General features: G+C 41.8%; 1 protein-coding gene across 2 annotated transcripts; it reads left to right on the top strand.

The window, feature by feature from the left end:
• The first annotated feature begins 4069 nt into the window (after nt 1-4069).
• MMAA (metabolism of cobalamin associated A) lies at nt 4070-11250 on the top strand. 2 transcript variants are annotated; one of them, XM_030450593.1, is made up of 7 exons: nt 4070-4140; nt 5614-6087; nt 7182-7304; nt 8086-8256; nt 8568-8653; nt 9246-9395; nt 10862-11250. In XM_030450593.1, the coding sequence occupies exons 2-7, from the start codon at nt 5667-5669 to the stop codon at nt 11147-11149; spliced, it is 1239 nt and encodes a 412-aa protein (XP_030306453.1). In that variant the 5' UTR covers nt 4070-4140; nt 5614-5666; the 3' UTR covers nt 11150-11250. The 2 variants fall into 2 exon arrangements, with proteins under 2 accessions (XP_030306453.1, XP_030306452.1); XM_030450592.1 differs by lacking the exon at nt 4070-4140 and adding an exon at nt 4154-4354.
• Nucleotides 11251-12381: the final 1131 nt, after the last annotated feature.

Raw genomic sequence — 12381 nt, forward strand, 5'->3', positions numbered from 1 at the left:
CATTTTATATCAAGCAGTTCATCATGAACAATTAGAAAACCCGTGCATAAACCTGAAAACCTGTGCATAAGCTGCAGCAAACATTCCTGTAACAGTTGATGTCATTTCTCACTAATGTGCCATCACATCTAAGTTCATACCAAAAAGAAAATCTTGAAGTCACTCATACAATGTTTTGTGAAGAAACTTCAGCTCCCTTGCTTATAACAATGTCACACTAATATAAACTATAGTTGCATAAGATGAATTTTTCATCTTCTTTCTTTGGATACCCTCTTCTAGGTCTCAGCCAAAGCTCAAAGAGCAAGCAGCTTTTCCCAGCTTCCTCAGGCAGCTGTAACAGCTCTGACAACCTTATGGCTCCTCATCAGCACGAGAACAGTGAATCTACTCAGCTTTTGGAGCTGTTCCCTCTTTGTGGGTTGCTGCACCTGGAAAGCTATGGTAAGGCTTCTATCTCCAGACCTAGCCATGGAGCTGACTTGCTGCTCTGTCCTTGCCTTTGAATGCCCTTACACAGCAAACAAGTGCTGCTTCTGTGCTTTTCCCTTGCCTGAGTCACAAATGCAAAATCTGAGGCATGGGCTCATGTTGCATTTAAACGGGCAAACTTTCAGCTGTGAGTGTATGCTTCCTCTTACTTTTATTTCAGGTGTCCAATTATCTTCTTAAGATGAGTTAGAAGATATATTTTGTCTAAAGTGCTGAGACTATTCTTTATTGAAAGGCTAGTGCTCTTTGCTGGAAATAAGGTTGTGATCAATGGTTGCCTTCCTTAGTGCTGTGCTGCAAAGAGGACACTGGCTCAGTCTTCTCTGATTTTGTGAGAAATGAAATGGACTGAGGGGTATCCTCTAAAATAAAGCATAAGTGTCATTCAGTTGCCATTATAGTTTAGGTTTGTACTCTGTAGCAGGGATTGAGGTTATTCTGCCATGGCTAAACCTGATATGCGGGTAGGATTTAACCCTTACCAGAAATGGACACTAGTTTGTTGCTCTGTTCAGCTGTTGTAGGTTGCAGTGGAGGAAATCTCTCATTTCTCCTGTGCTCTGGGAGGCAATGGTTCATAGCCACATGTGGGTAAGCACTGCAATGCTTGTTGCTGGGGGACAGTAAGGTGGTGTTTGCAGGATGGACCCTGATGTTAGCAAAAAATTTCTAATGTAGTTCATGGACTATCTTGAGTTTTTTTCCTCGGACTGCTTGTAACAGCAATAAAACCACTCATCTGGTTTCACTCATAATAGCCAAGAACATGCATTTGCAAGCAAGCAGTATGGACCATGAGATGCAAAATGGAGAAATATTGAAGGAAGAGAGTGAAGAGAACAAGGTGCTCTGCTGCAAGTGCCATCTGAGTAGTCAGTGCTGGAATTGCCACTGAATTTGAATTTCTGAATAAGTTCTTTTTACAGAAGGCATGGTGGAGAAAGGGATTTGGGAGCATAGCAGAGCCTTCTTAAATGCCCTTCTAGCCTCACAGGAGGAGAAAGAACCAGTGAAATAAAATCTCATCTCTAAGTCATAATTTCTTCTTGTAAGGGATGTGGATTTCCTAATGCTGTAACCATAACCAGTAGTGACTGGAGGTATGCCAGACGTTTTAATGTGCAGAGGGAGGGACCAATAGAGGTCCCTAACAGAAGTACATTTTTATATATTCAGGAGAAAGCTGCCGTGTTTCAAGCTGATGCAGTTTGTTTAATTGCATCAATTATTTGTTCTCTTGTAATTTCATTTAGATCATAGACAGTATTAGCTTTTTATCTGCCTTTGCTTATAGCTATGTCTATGAATGTATTAAATATTGCTGTGGTAATAATGTACCTCTTAAAAGAAGAGGTGAACAGAGCAGGGGAATTGGAGTGCTGCCAGAGAAAGGAAGAATGAAAGAATCCAACTAAAACTGCAAGGGGAAGCCAGTTAGACAAAAATGTAAATTTGCATGGTGGAATTTGGCAAAATGCTAATGGTAATACTGTTTCTACTGTGAGAAGTTACAGAAGGCTCTTTTTCTATTATCTTATAATGACTGGGATTCAGCTGCACATTTTGTCTGAAGATTTGTGCCTTGCTGCACCCTTACTCCATGGCACAATAATTTGTAACACTTTACAGGAAGTTTGATTTAGTATTGGCTCAGAAGGAAGATTGCCATTTCATGAGTAACCATCAGTATAGTACTGTTTTCTTTAACATCTGGGATAGATTTGCAAAAAGGAGGTAAAACCAATCAGTTTCCTTTAATCTCAGACAAGTTTTCAGACTGTGATGGAATAACAATGGAATGCAGATTTTTAAGTTTATGGTGCTCCAGGAGGAAAGAAACAGAGAACACAAAAAAGAAAAATATTAAATTAAAAAAACTAAACTAAACAACAAAACCAAACATAAACAATATACACACACACACACACACACAAAAAAAAAAAAAAAAAAAAAAAAAGAGAGAGAGAAACATGCTTATCTGAAAAGCTACTGAAGGTATTCTCCTTAATACCTCAGTCAGGATATCAACTAAATTAATAATGATGGGTAAAGGAACATGGAACACACAAGCCAAGTGATCTCTGTATGTTGCAGGTCAGAAAGCACAAAGCCAGTGAGTCTTACCCAAAGTCATTGGACTGCATGTAATAAAGACCAAAAAAATACATGTTTGGTCAGATCTTCAAAAACCACAGAGGAAGTGTAAGAGCACTGTATAATAGAATATGGTCCAGCTTCTAAGGAAGTATTTTGCCTAGTTTGGATGAGGTTAGACCTCATTCTAGGAGACCTGTGTAATTCTATTCTAGAATATTGAAAGAAGGAATATACATAATTGAGAGTGCAATAGGAAGTTTTTCTGGTGTATCTGACATTGAGGAACTGTAGTCTCTGGAGAAAAGCTAACTCGTTTAATAATGGAGTTGAGGAGAACAGGGTGGAAAAAAGGGATGATTTCAGCAAATTGGATTTCTATTTTCCCATGAAAGCACCTGATACCAGTCATTTGGCTATCTCCAAAGCAAGGAGAGTTGGCTGCAACTGTTGTGTTGGGTACCTACAGTGTATTTGGTCAGTCTTTAACTGGTCTTCAGAAACAGGTGTGTTGTTCTGTTAGGTTTGGGGGGTTTGTTTGGTTGGTTGTTGACCTCGATTCTGCCCAAAGGTGAATTGCTGGAGATGGGGAGGGTGCCTGGGGAAGGTTGGCCACCTTCCTTGCCCATTTCCCTACCACCCTCCACTCTGACCCTGTGGTAGGGTGGCCAGCAGCACCCTGGCTTGTATCCGGAGCAGTGTGGCCAGCAGGAGAGGGTACGTGGCTGTGTCTCTGTACCCAGCTCTGGTGAGGCAGCACCTCGGGTACTGGGTTCAGTTCTGGGACCCTCACTACAGGAGGACACTGAGGTGCTGGAGTGTGTCTGGTGGGGGGCCTGGAGAGCAACAATATGAGGAGCAGCTGAGGGAATGGGGTGTTTAGTTTAAGGCTACTGAAGGTACTCTCCTGAATACCTCAGGTAGGATATTAACTAAATGAATAACGATGAGTAAAGGAACATGGAGAGCTCTCGCTGCCCTCTACGTCTGCCTGGAAGGAGGTTGTAGGGAGGTGTGTGTTGGGCTCTTCCCCCCGGTGAATATTGGCAGGACCAGAGAAAATAGCTTTTAAGTTGCAGCGGGGAGAGGTTTAAACAGATATAAAAAATAAGTTGTTTTACTGAGTGGTCAGGCACTGGCAGAGGCTGTCCAGAGAGGTGGTGGAGCCACCACCCCTGAAGGTATTTACGGAACGTGTAGCTGTGGCCCTTCAGGACGCGCTCCAGTGGCCCAGACTGCCGGGGTTTTGTTTCTTTTGCTTGTGGCGTGTGTGTATGGTTGGACTCGGTGTTCTCAGAGGTCCTTCCAGCCACGCCACAGCTATGCTGCGGTTCCGTGACCCAGCCCGCGGTTCCCGCTCTGGGTCACTCCCCTCACCGCCCGCCACTGCTCCCCGAACGCCGCTGCTGGGGCTCGGGCGCGCATGCGCAGCCCCGCCCGTACGCCGGTGTCCTGAGGGCTGGGCCGGGGCGGGTTCTGTCCCGGTGTCCGGACGCGTTCCGGCTCAGCCTGAAGCCGTCACTTCCCCGCGGCGGGGAGGCGGGGCGGCAGCCGGTGAGTGCCGGGCTTGGTGGCTCGGGGTTCGGTCCACATGAGGCTCCGGTGCAGCGGTAATGTTTCCCCCTCCTCCGCGCCCTCCTACGGCGGCCGCTCCCGGTCTGAGGGAGGCTGAGCGGGGCTGAGGCTGCCCGGGGTCCCGGTCGCGCCCTCCCAGACCCGCGGCGGTGGGAGCCGCCCGGGCTCCCGGGAGCGCGTCCTGGCAGCCGGGGTGAGTCTCTCCCCGCAGGCCGCGGGTAGCAGCTGCAAGGGCGGCTGTGGTGAGGGAGCGGCCCGGGCTCTGTCTTGGGCTTTCCGCGGTGCTGAGCTGGGTCAGAGCAGGCCCCGAGTGTGTGGTGGTTGGGTCTGGTTCAGCTGCTTTGTGTCTGTCTTCTGGGAGGTTTCAGCTCCTTGCCTTTATCTCTGGATGTTGATGTGCCGTAGACACACACGTTTAGGGAGGACCATCAAGATCCTTGAGTCCAACCATCAGACCTACAGCACCTGAACCACTAAGTCACATCTCAGAGCACCACAACTACCTGATTGTGCAACACCCCCAGGGACTGTGACTCCACCACCTCCCTGGGCAGCCTGTTCCAGTGCTTCACCACTCAGTGAAAAATTTTTTCCTAATATTTAATCTGAAGCTGCCCTGGTGCAACTTGCACCCATTTCCTCTTGTCCCATCACTCATCAGCAGGAAGAAGAGGCCAATCCCCCCTGACTACAGCCTCCTTTTAGGGAGTTGCAGGGGGCAATGAGGTCTCCCCTCAACCTCCTCCAGGCTGCCCATCCCCAGCTCCTTCAGCCTGTCTTCCTAAGACCCCTTCTCCAGACCCCTAACCAGCCCAGCTGCCCTTCTCTGCACCCTCCCCAGCACCTCAGTCTCCTTCCTGTACTGTGGTGCCCCAAACTGCACACAGGACTCGAGGTGCAGCCTCACCAGGGCTGAGTACAAGGGTGAGATCACCTCCCTGCTCCTGCTGGTCACAGTGTTCCTGACCCAGGCCAGGATGATTTTTGCCTTCTTGGCCACCTGGGCACACTGCTGGCTTCACTGTTTTTTTTATTTCCCTGAAAATAAGGCGCAAAAAGTTCCTCCTGAGTAATTGATTTTAAAAAACCCTGCAGCCATAAAAGTAGGCTATACAGTGATTTCTGTAAGCATAAGGGTTGGGTTGGTTTGTTCTTGGAATTTGAGAGTACTGTGTGTGATCTCTCAGACTGTCTTATTTTAAAGTGTTTCTTATTTATCTGCTTATTTATGCAAATAATAACTTATTAAGTATGGTAATAAAGAGATGCTATGCTACTGAAGATTCTGTAGCTACTTCTTCTCTTTATTTATTTTTTTTCTGTGGGAAGAGAGAATTTATTTTTTGCTAGGTATGGTTAAATTAAAAGCTGATGATTGCCTGTGTACAGAGTTTTCATTTGAGCCCTTACAAGTGCTTTGATGGAATTAAAATTGTTTTTCTTTCTCTTTAGGGTGTCTGAAAATAAGTGAACTGGTATTTCTGGTGCTCATAATTCTGAACAAGATGAAGATCTCCTCATTGCTGCTGAGATTCCCCCATTGTTATTTCCCTAGGAGAACTTCCTTAAGGAACTTTCACTTCACTTCCAGAGCAGATTTCCTGCACATTGAATCTCTTATGCCAGCACACTGCTGTCCTACGAAGTGGATATGTTCATCACACAGTGTGAGGAGAGAGCTGTGTCAGCAAGTGGCCCCTGACCAGCAAATTGAGGGGTTTTCTGACAGAGAACAAAGACTTGTAGACAGACTTTACAATGGACTAATCCAGGGTCATAGAGCCTGTTTAGCAGAAGCCATAACACTTGTAGAATCAACTCAGAGTAGGAAGAAGAAAATAGCCCAGGTGCTCCTTCAGAAGGTATTATCCTACCACAGGGAACAAGAAAAATTAAATCAAGGAAAACCACTTGCCTTTAGAGTGGGTTAGTGTTTTATGTCTGTCCAGTACTTGCTTTGACAGAATGACAGTTCTTACCTTTTGTTGTAACTATTGTTCTTTAATCATCATGGTCTGTAGTCTTGGATCAGTAGTTTTGGTTTATAACCAATCTATATCCCCTCTCTTGTCCACTGGAGTTTTGCCTTGAGCTGGAAAATGATTTTGAAAAAGCTCTAGAAATAATTATTGCTTACTGGGTACCAGGGCAATTATTTTGGGTTGGATTTATTTTCTTTTTTTTTTTAATAGCTATTACAAGCTGGAGTTTACAAGTTTGGTAGTTTGCAGATTGATACAGCTGTTATCTGCACTTAGACAGGGAAGAACTGAATTAAGCAGATCTGCTTTTTTCCCAAATAAGGTGTTTTCTTGAGCAATTCCAGAGTCCTTTCATTAATCCACAAAACAGAAGATCTGTACCTCTCTGCCTTACGTTAAAGCAGCCTGCTTTTCAGCTGAGGACACTTGAACCTGGTGATCTTGGAAACTATGAAATATTTTTCCCTTTGTTCTAAAGAGATGGACTGCTAAACTATGTGATATCCAGCTGTTGTCTGTCACGTGTGAAAAGTTTATAATGACCCAAACTTGGGCATGTGAGAAATACATGGTGGAGGTTATCAAGCTCATCTTAGTTTGCATGATTTGACATGGAAGTTGCCCAGTTTGTTTTAAATAACAGCTCTTCAGTGTAAGGACTTGGTGCTTTTCTAGCATGTCTTTTAAAAATAGCAAATCTGGAAAATACATATTTAGGATATGACATTTTTAAAGCTCTGAAGTGCTGATCAACAGAGAAATTTATTTGGAGGAGAGGAAATAAGGCTGGGTAAAGCCAGTCTTATGTTGGGATGGGTTAGGATGAGGGATGGTGGAGAGAGTGCTGGTGTGTTGGGTGTCTCGGGTCAATTTCAGCTGCTTTGTTGGGTAGATCCCTTGCCATTGCTTTCCTTTGCCTTTGTTGTGATACTGAGCTTAAGTATGGCTTGTTATTCTCTTAGGTGTTGACAGTGTTCATGTGATGTATTATTTATTTGATTGACGAAATGTGTTTTTCTTCCTAATATGATTATTTAGGATTGTCTGGTCCTCCTGGTGCTGGGAAATCCACCTTCATAGAATGCTTTGGGAAAATGCTTACAGAAAGAAAACACAAAGTGTCTGTGTTGGCTGTAGACCCTTCCTCTAGCACAAGTGGTGGTGAGTGTGAATTAAAGTTTGGGTCAAGTTTGTAATGCTTTCTCAACTGTAGGAGTAACTCTTCAGACAAAATGGAGGGAAAATTTGGGGCCTACAAATGTAAAATATTAAAAAGAAAAGTTTTCATTGTTTCCCAATGTGTTGTGAAATTGGGAAATCTGTATCAGAGTTCTAATTTTGTGAGGTTTCTTTATTTCTCATGTCAAATGCTGCTTTACAACTTCGAAGCTTTCGAGAGCTGCAGTTTTCTCTTTTTCTCTCTCATTTGTTTGTTTCCCTGTGAACGAAGGAGTAGAAGGGCATTAATTTCTCCTTATATTTCCACATTGATAATGCTGGTCATTGCACAGTTTAAAAATCAGTTCAAAACTATTTAGAAAATTCTGCAATCCAAGCATGCAGATCAGGTAGGATTTTAGAACATTCGTTAGTTCTGGATAGGAAATTTTTAATTTTTGTTGACTGTACTCATTTCAAGGACCTTTGGTAAAGTATCATTGACCATAATTTCCATTCAAGAATTGCAAAATTCATTCTGACCTAGAACAAATTCTTCATATCTGGTAAATATGAAGGCCTGTTTATCAGGTCTTACCAGCTTCTGATGGGTGGAAGAACCAAGCAGTAGCTTCCTAGTCCTCAGCAAAGCTTTTAGAAGTGGTTGTTGAGATATTCTTATTTGACTGACTTCAAGACATGTCTTGTCTCACTTGTTTGTTGGAGTGGGGGGAGGGTTTGGCTGTTTTTCACTTTTGAAATGATTTCACATAAAATGTTTGAGGTTCTTTATTGGGTGATAAAACACGGATGACTGAGTTGTCAAGAGATATGAATGCATACATCAGACCATCCCCAACCAGAGGGACACTGGGAGGTGTGACAAGGACCACAAATGAAGCCATTCTGCTGTGTGAAGGAGGAGGCTATGATGTTGTTCTTGTGGAAACAGTAGGTATGTACTTGAGGTTTTAATTATCCTTTTGTGATATCTAAATAAAGCGTGCTATTAATTACCTGCTTTAATCTTTGATTTTGCTCATGCGTTCATACGTGGTCCCTGGTTGAAAATGAATGCTCATTCTGCCAATTTTCTATTCCTGTTTGTTTTGTAAAACCACTATTTTCTACTGTTGTGCTTCATGTTGTCTTTGTTAGAAGGATTTGGTCATGGTGCAGTCCCGGGTTCTGTCATAATTGCTGTCATTTATGTGACTGAAAGTTTGCAATAAATGGTGAACTTTGGATTTTAATTCAATTTTCTAGGTGTGGGACAGTCAGAATTTGCTGTGGCTGATATGGTTGATATGTTTATATTACTTCTACCACCTGCAGGTGGAGATGAATTACAGGTATTTTTTGTTTTCTCTTACTAAGTATTGCCTCTCTTATAGAAAGAGAAACTTGCACCCAGGGTATAGTATCTTTCTGTGCATAAAGTCTATATCAGTAGCAGTTTGTAATTACACTGCTACTATGGAAGTCTTCAGTATTTTATCAATTTATTGCACAGTTAGGACTGATAAACCCCCTGATTTTGGAAGTATTAGGATGTAAAATTCTCATACTCCCTGACTGACTTTTTGAGTATTTACTGGTTGGATACGATTTTGGTGGGTGGCTTTGTATTACAGGAGATCAGAAATCAACATAAATAGGTTTGCAGACTTGGTCATGTTATGGTTAAACTCAAGTACCTACATATGAGATAAGTTACTATATAAACTCTGATATCCATATTTAGTTTTCTTATGTTAAAGTAGAGCGATAATGTGTAATGATAGGGGCTGTTGGTGCTACTCTTGCATAACCAGCACATGCACACGTGGAAAGTTAGCAAGAGCCACCAGAAACTAACAAACCATTGTGACCTATTTTTTGTGATAAATCAGCAATGTCACAATCCTTCTGGTTATTCAGAATTTCTTTCCATGTTCCATTTAGGGTATCAAACGGGGTATAATTGAGGTGGCAGATTTAGTTGCTGTAAATAAAGCTGATGGTGATTTAGTTGTTCCTGCACGAAGGATACAAGCAGAATATGTGAGTGCCATGAAGCTGCTTCGCAAACGATCCAAGGTTTGGAAACCAAAGGTTTGTGAACTTCACAGTGGTTTGGGAAGGAGGGGGTGTCTGAGTGGGTTCTTTGTTTTGTTTTGTTCTTTTGGTTTTGTGCATGGGGACTTTTTTTTTTTTTCCCTCCCCCCAGAAAAAGTGCTGAATGAATTAGGATTGTTATCATCTCATCTTGCTATACTGTCTTCCTGGGCTCTTTTATAAACATTTCAGTTCTGTTTAGTTTTGCACTGTGCTAGAGAGCTGATTGCTGCTGTTCCTGTTTCCCCTCTGATCTCAAGGTGTGCCACATGAAACACTGTGCAAAGCCAGTCCTGCTTCCCTTCATTTCTGTCCTGAGCTACAGTCTCAGCACTAGCAGACCTACTACTAACATCCGTAGTGCCACAGACTTGTCTTGCTTTTGTAAACTATGCATATCTTCCAATGTCCCATAAACTGTTTCTTCCACTTTTATAACTCTGAAGCTTGTGATTATCTTTGTTCTTTCACTTGTTCATGTGTTACCTTTATTGCCTAACTTTTTTGTAATTTCGCACATGGTCAGAGATCAGGGGCAAGAGCCTCATCCACTTGTTTATGCAATCCTTAGATTATTGGAATTCTCACCCTCTGGGCCTTTAGTTTTAATGCAGCATTCCATTTTTATTCAAAAGGTTATGGTAAATTATTAAGGAAAATACTCAGTACTGGTTCTTAATATGTGTATATAAAGTAAGTGAGCACACACACCCCACACACCCCTCACTCCCTTTATATGCTCTACTTTGGTATTAAAATTGACCCATTGAATTACTTTTAAATGATCTGGGCTGCTTGAGTCTTAGGCATAATTTTGTAATTTTTGTTTCTAGATCTGATGAGAGGTCATGTCTGACAAATGTGACCCAAACCAAGTGTTTGAGACAAATGAATTAAAAAGGTTATCAGAAATCTCCCTCTTTGGCACTGTCTGACAACTGAAAGAAGGAAAATACTGATGTGTAGGGGTTGTATCCAAGTCATTAGATTGGGTAAAGAGAGACATTTTTAAAACAAAAAAACCCTGTGACTGTTCCAGTTAAAAGATCATGTTGGATGCCTGAAATACTTTTGACAAATTGAATGCCTAGTCTAAAAAACAAATGTTAAAAGTAGTTTAAATACCTCCTTTCTGGAATATTTTAAGTGCATGAGAGTAGCTACCAGGTTATATCTACCAGCATATGTAATTAACTATAGTTTAAACCAGCAATACAGTACCTTTTAGCTAAAGGCCTCATTAAAACTTATTCTCACTCATTATACCAGCAGTTGGACAAGGCCTGTTAGTCCCAAATACTGTGGATCTCGGGGTCCACTTACAGTTGGTAGAACTCAAATTTTGGGATTTTTAAAAAAATAAAAAAAATAAAACAAAATAAACAACCAGCAGCAACCCAAAACTACTTGAACCCTCCAGCCCAGTGGTTTCTTGGTTTTAAAAATCCTTGTGACTCCAACAGGTATTGCGTATCTCTGCCAAAACTGGAGAAGGTGTCTCAGAAATGTGGGATAAAATGACAGAATTTCGTGACCTTATGCTCACCAGTGGTGAGTTGATTGCCAAACGCCGGAGGCAGCAGAAGGTGTGGATGTGGAATCTCATTCAAGAAAATATGTTGGAACACTTCCAGAATCACCCAGCAGTCAAGGATAAGATTCCACTTCTGGAAGAAAAGGTTCTTAGTGGTGTCTTGTCTCCTGGGCTGGCAGCTGACCTGCTACTGAAAGCATTCAAAGATGGTCTCTAAGCATTAGAGTCTATTCTCTTCTTGCTAAGTGTTGTATGTGAACATGAACATTAAATATGGTTTTTCTATGTGTGGATTCAGTTGTTTTACTACAACAGACATTAATAGAGCACCTGTCCAGTACTCTGCAAAAAAATACAGCAGGACTTGGTACATGCAAAGAACATAAATCCAAACACTCACTCGGAGATTACAGTGACTATATTGGAAAAAAGTACATTTCTGAATCTTCTGTTTGTACACTCAGTAGATATGTTGGTCGAAAATGTGTGCCTGTGCCATAATGTGACAGATGTTAGGAGGCTGGGAGAGAGGTTTGTGGTGGTGCAGAGTTTGACTCCAGTTACAGGACCATTTTAGAGCAGTTAACACTGAAGCTTTCCATTCTGATAGATCATCAGCTGTTGCCAGTAAGGATTGCTTTGACTTTCCTCACCTTGAGTGACATCAAGAACATGGAACCCCCTGGTGCAGCACCTGACCACAGTCTTAGTTTAACTGATTTGTTAGCATATAAATAGAATCTAGTGGTGTTCTGTCCCTGTTGGGAAGCTATAGTTAATTACTACACACACTATATTGTTATACACATACACTACATATATGTGTTATACACTATATTGTTGGAGAATGGAATTTTAACCATCCCAGTTTATAAATAGATGTTTTAATACAAAAAATTTAGCTAGATGTTTTTTAAATGAAGACATCAAAAGGAATAAATGTTATCTGTGATGTTTTCATAGGAATATCTATTTAGTAGAGTAATTGATCTTCAGTAATGGTTTCAGGTTTACTGATCTTAGAATTTTTGGGTTTAAAAAAATGGTCATTTGTGTTTGGGGTCTTTTTTGTTCTCTTGTAGAAGGCATGACTGCTTCCAACCAGAATCTACCTTGAGAACAAGTCTGTAGAAGCATTGTCCAAAGCCATGATCCAGAAAGCACAGCTCATCTGGTACCTACCAAATATGAAGGGTCTAGTGGAAAAATGCTTATTTTTGGAAACCTGACAGAAAACTAGTAAAAAAGCAGGAGTTCTTTGAGCCTATTGTTGCTTATCTGAATTGACTTCAATGCAAACATTGGAAGTGATTTTCATAGCACTGATTTTCTGGACACACACATAAAAGGTATGGTGTCTTTAAGTTTTAGTTTAGCTGAGTTTCACCTGTTTGGCTTCCTAAGAAGTATGTTTCTTACAGACAACCTAGGTGAATTTTTGCCACATCC

Source organism: Calypte anna, chromosome 4B (assembly GCF_003957555.1).
Source record: "Calypte anna isolate BGI_N300 chromosome 4B, bCalAnn1_v1.p, whole genome shotgun sequence".
NCBI lineage: Eukaryota > Metazoa > Chordata > Aves > Apodiformes > Trochilidae > Calypte > Calypte anna.

Coding starts and splice junctions, on each gene's coding strand:
- MMAA (XM_030450593.1), top strand. CDS start 5,667: ATGAAGATCTCCTCATTGCTGCTGAGATTCCCCCATTGTTATTTCCCT. Junction 8,257..8,567: donor TGTTCTTGTGGAAACAGTAG/GTATGTACTTGA, acceptor TCAATTTTCTAG/GTGTGGGACAGTCAGAATTT. Junction 8,654..9,245: donor CAGGTGGAGATGAATTACAG/GTATTTTTTGTT, acceptor TGTTCCATTTAG/GGTATCAAACGGGGTATAAT.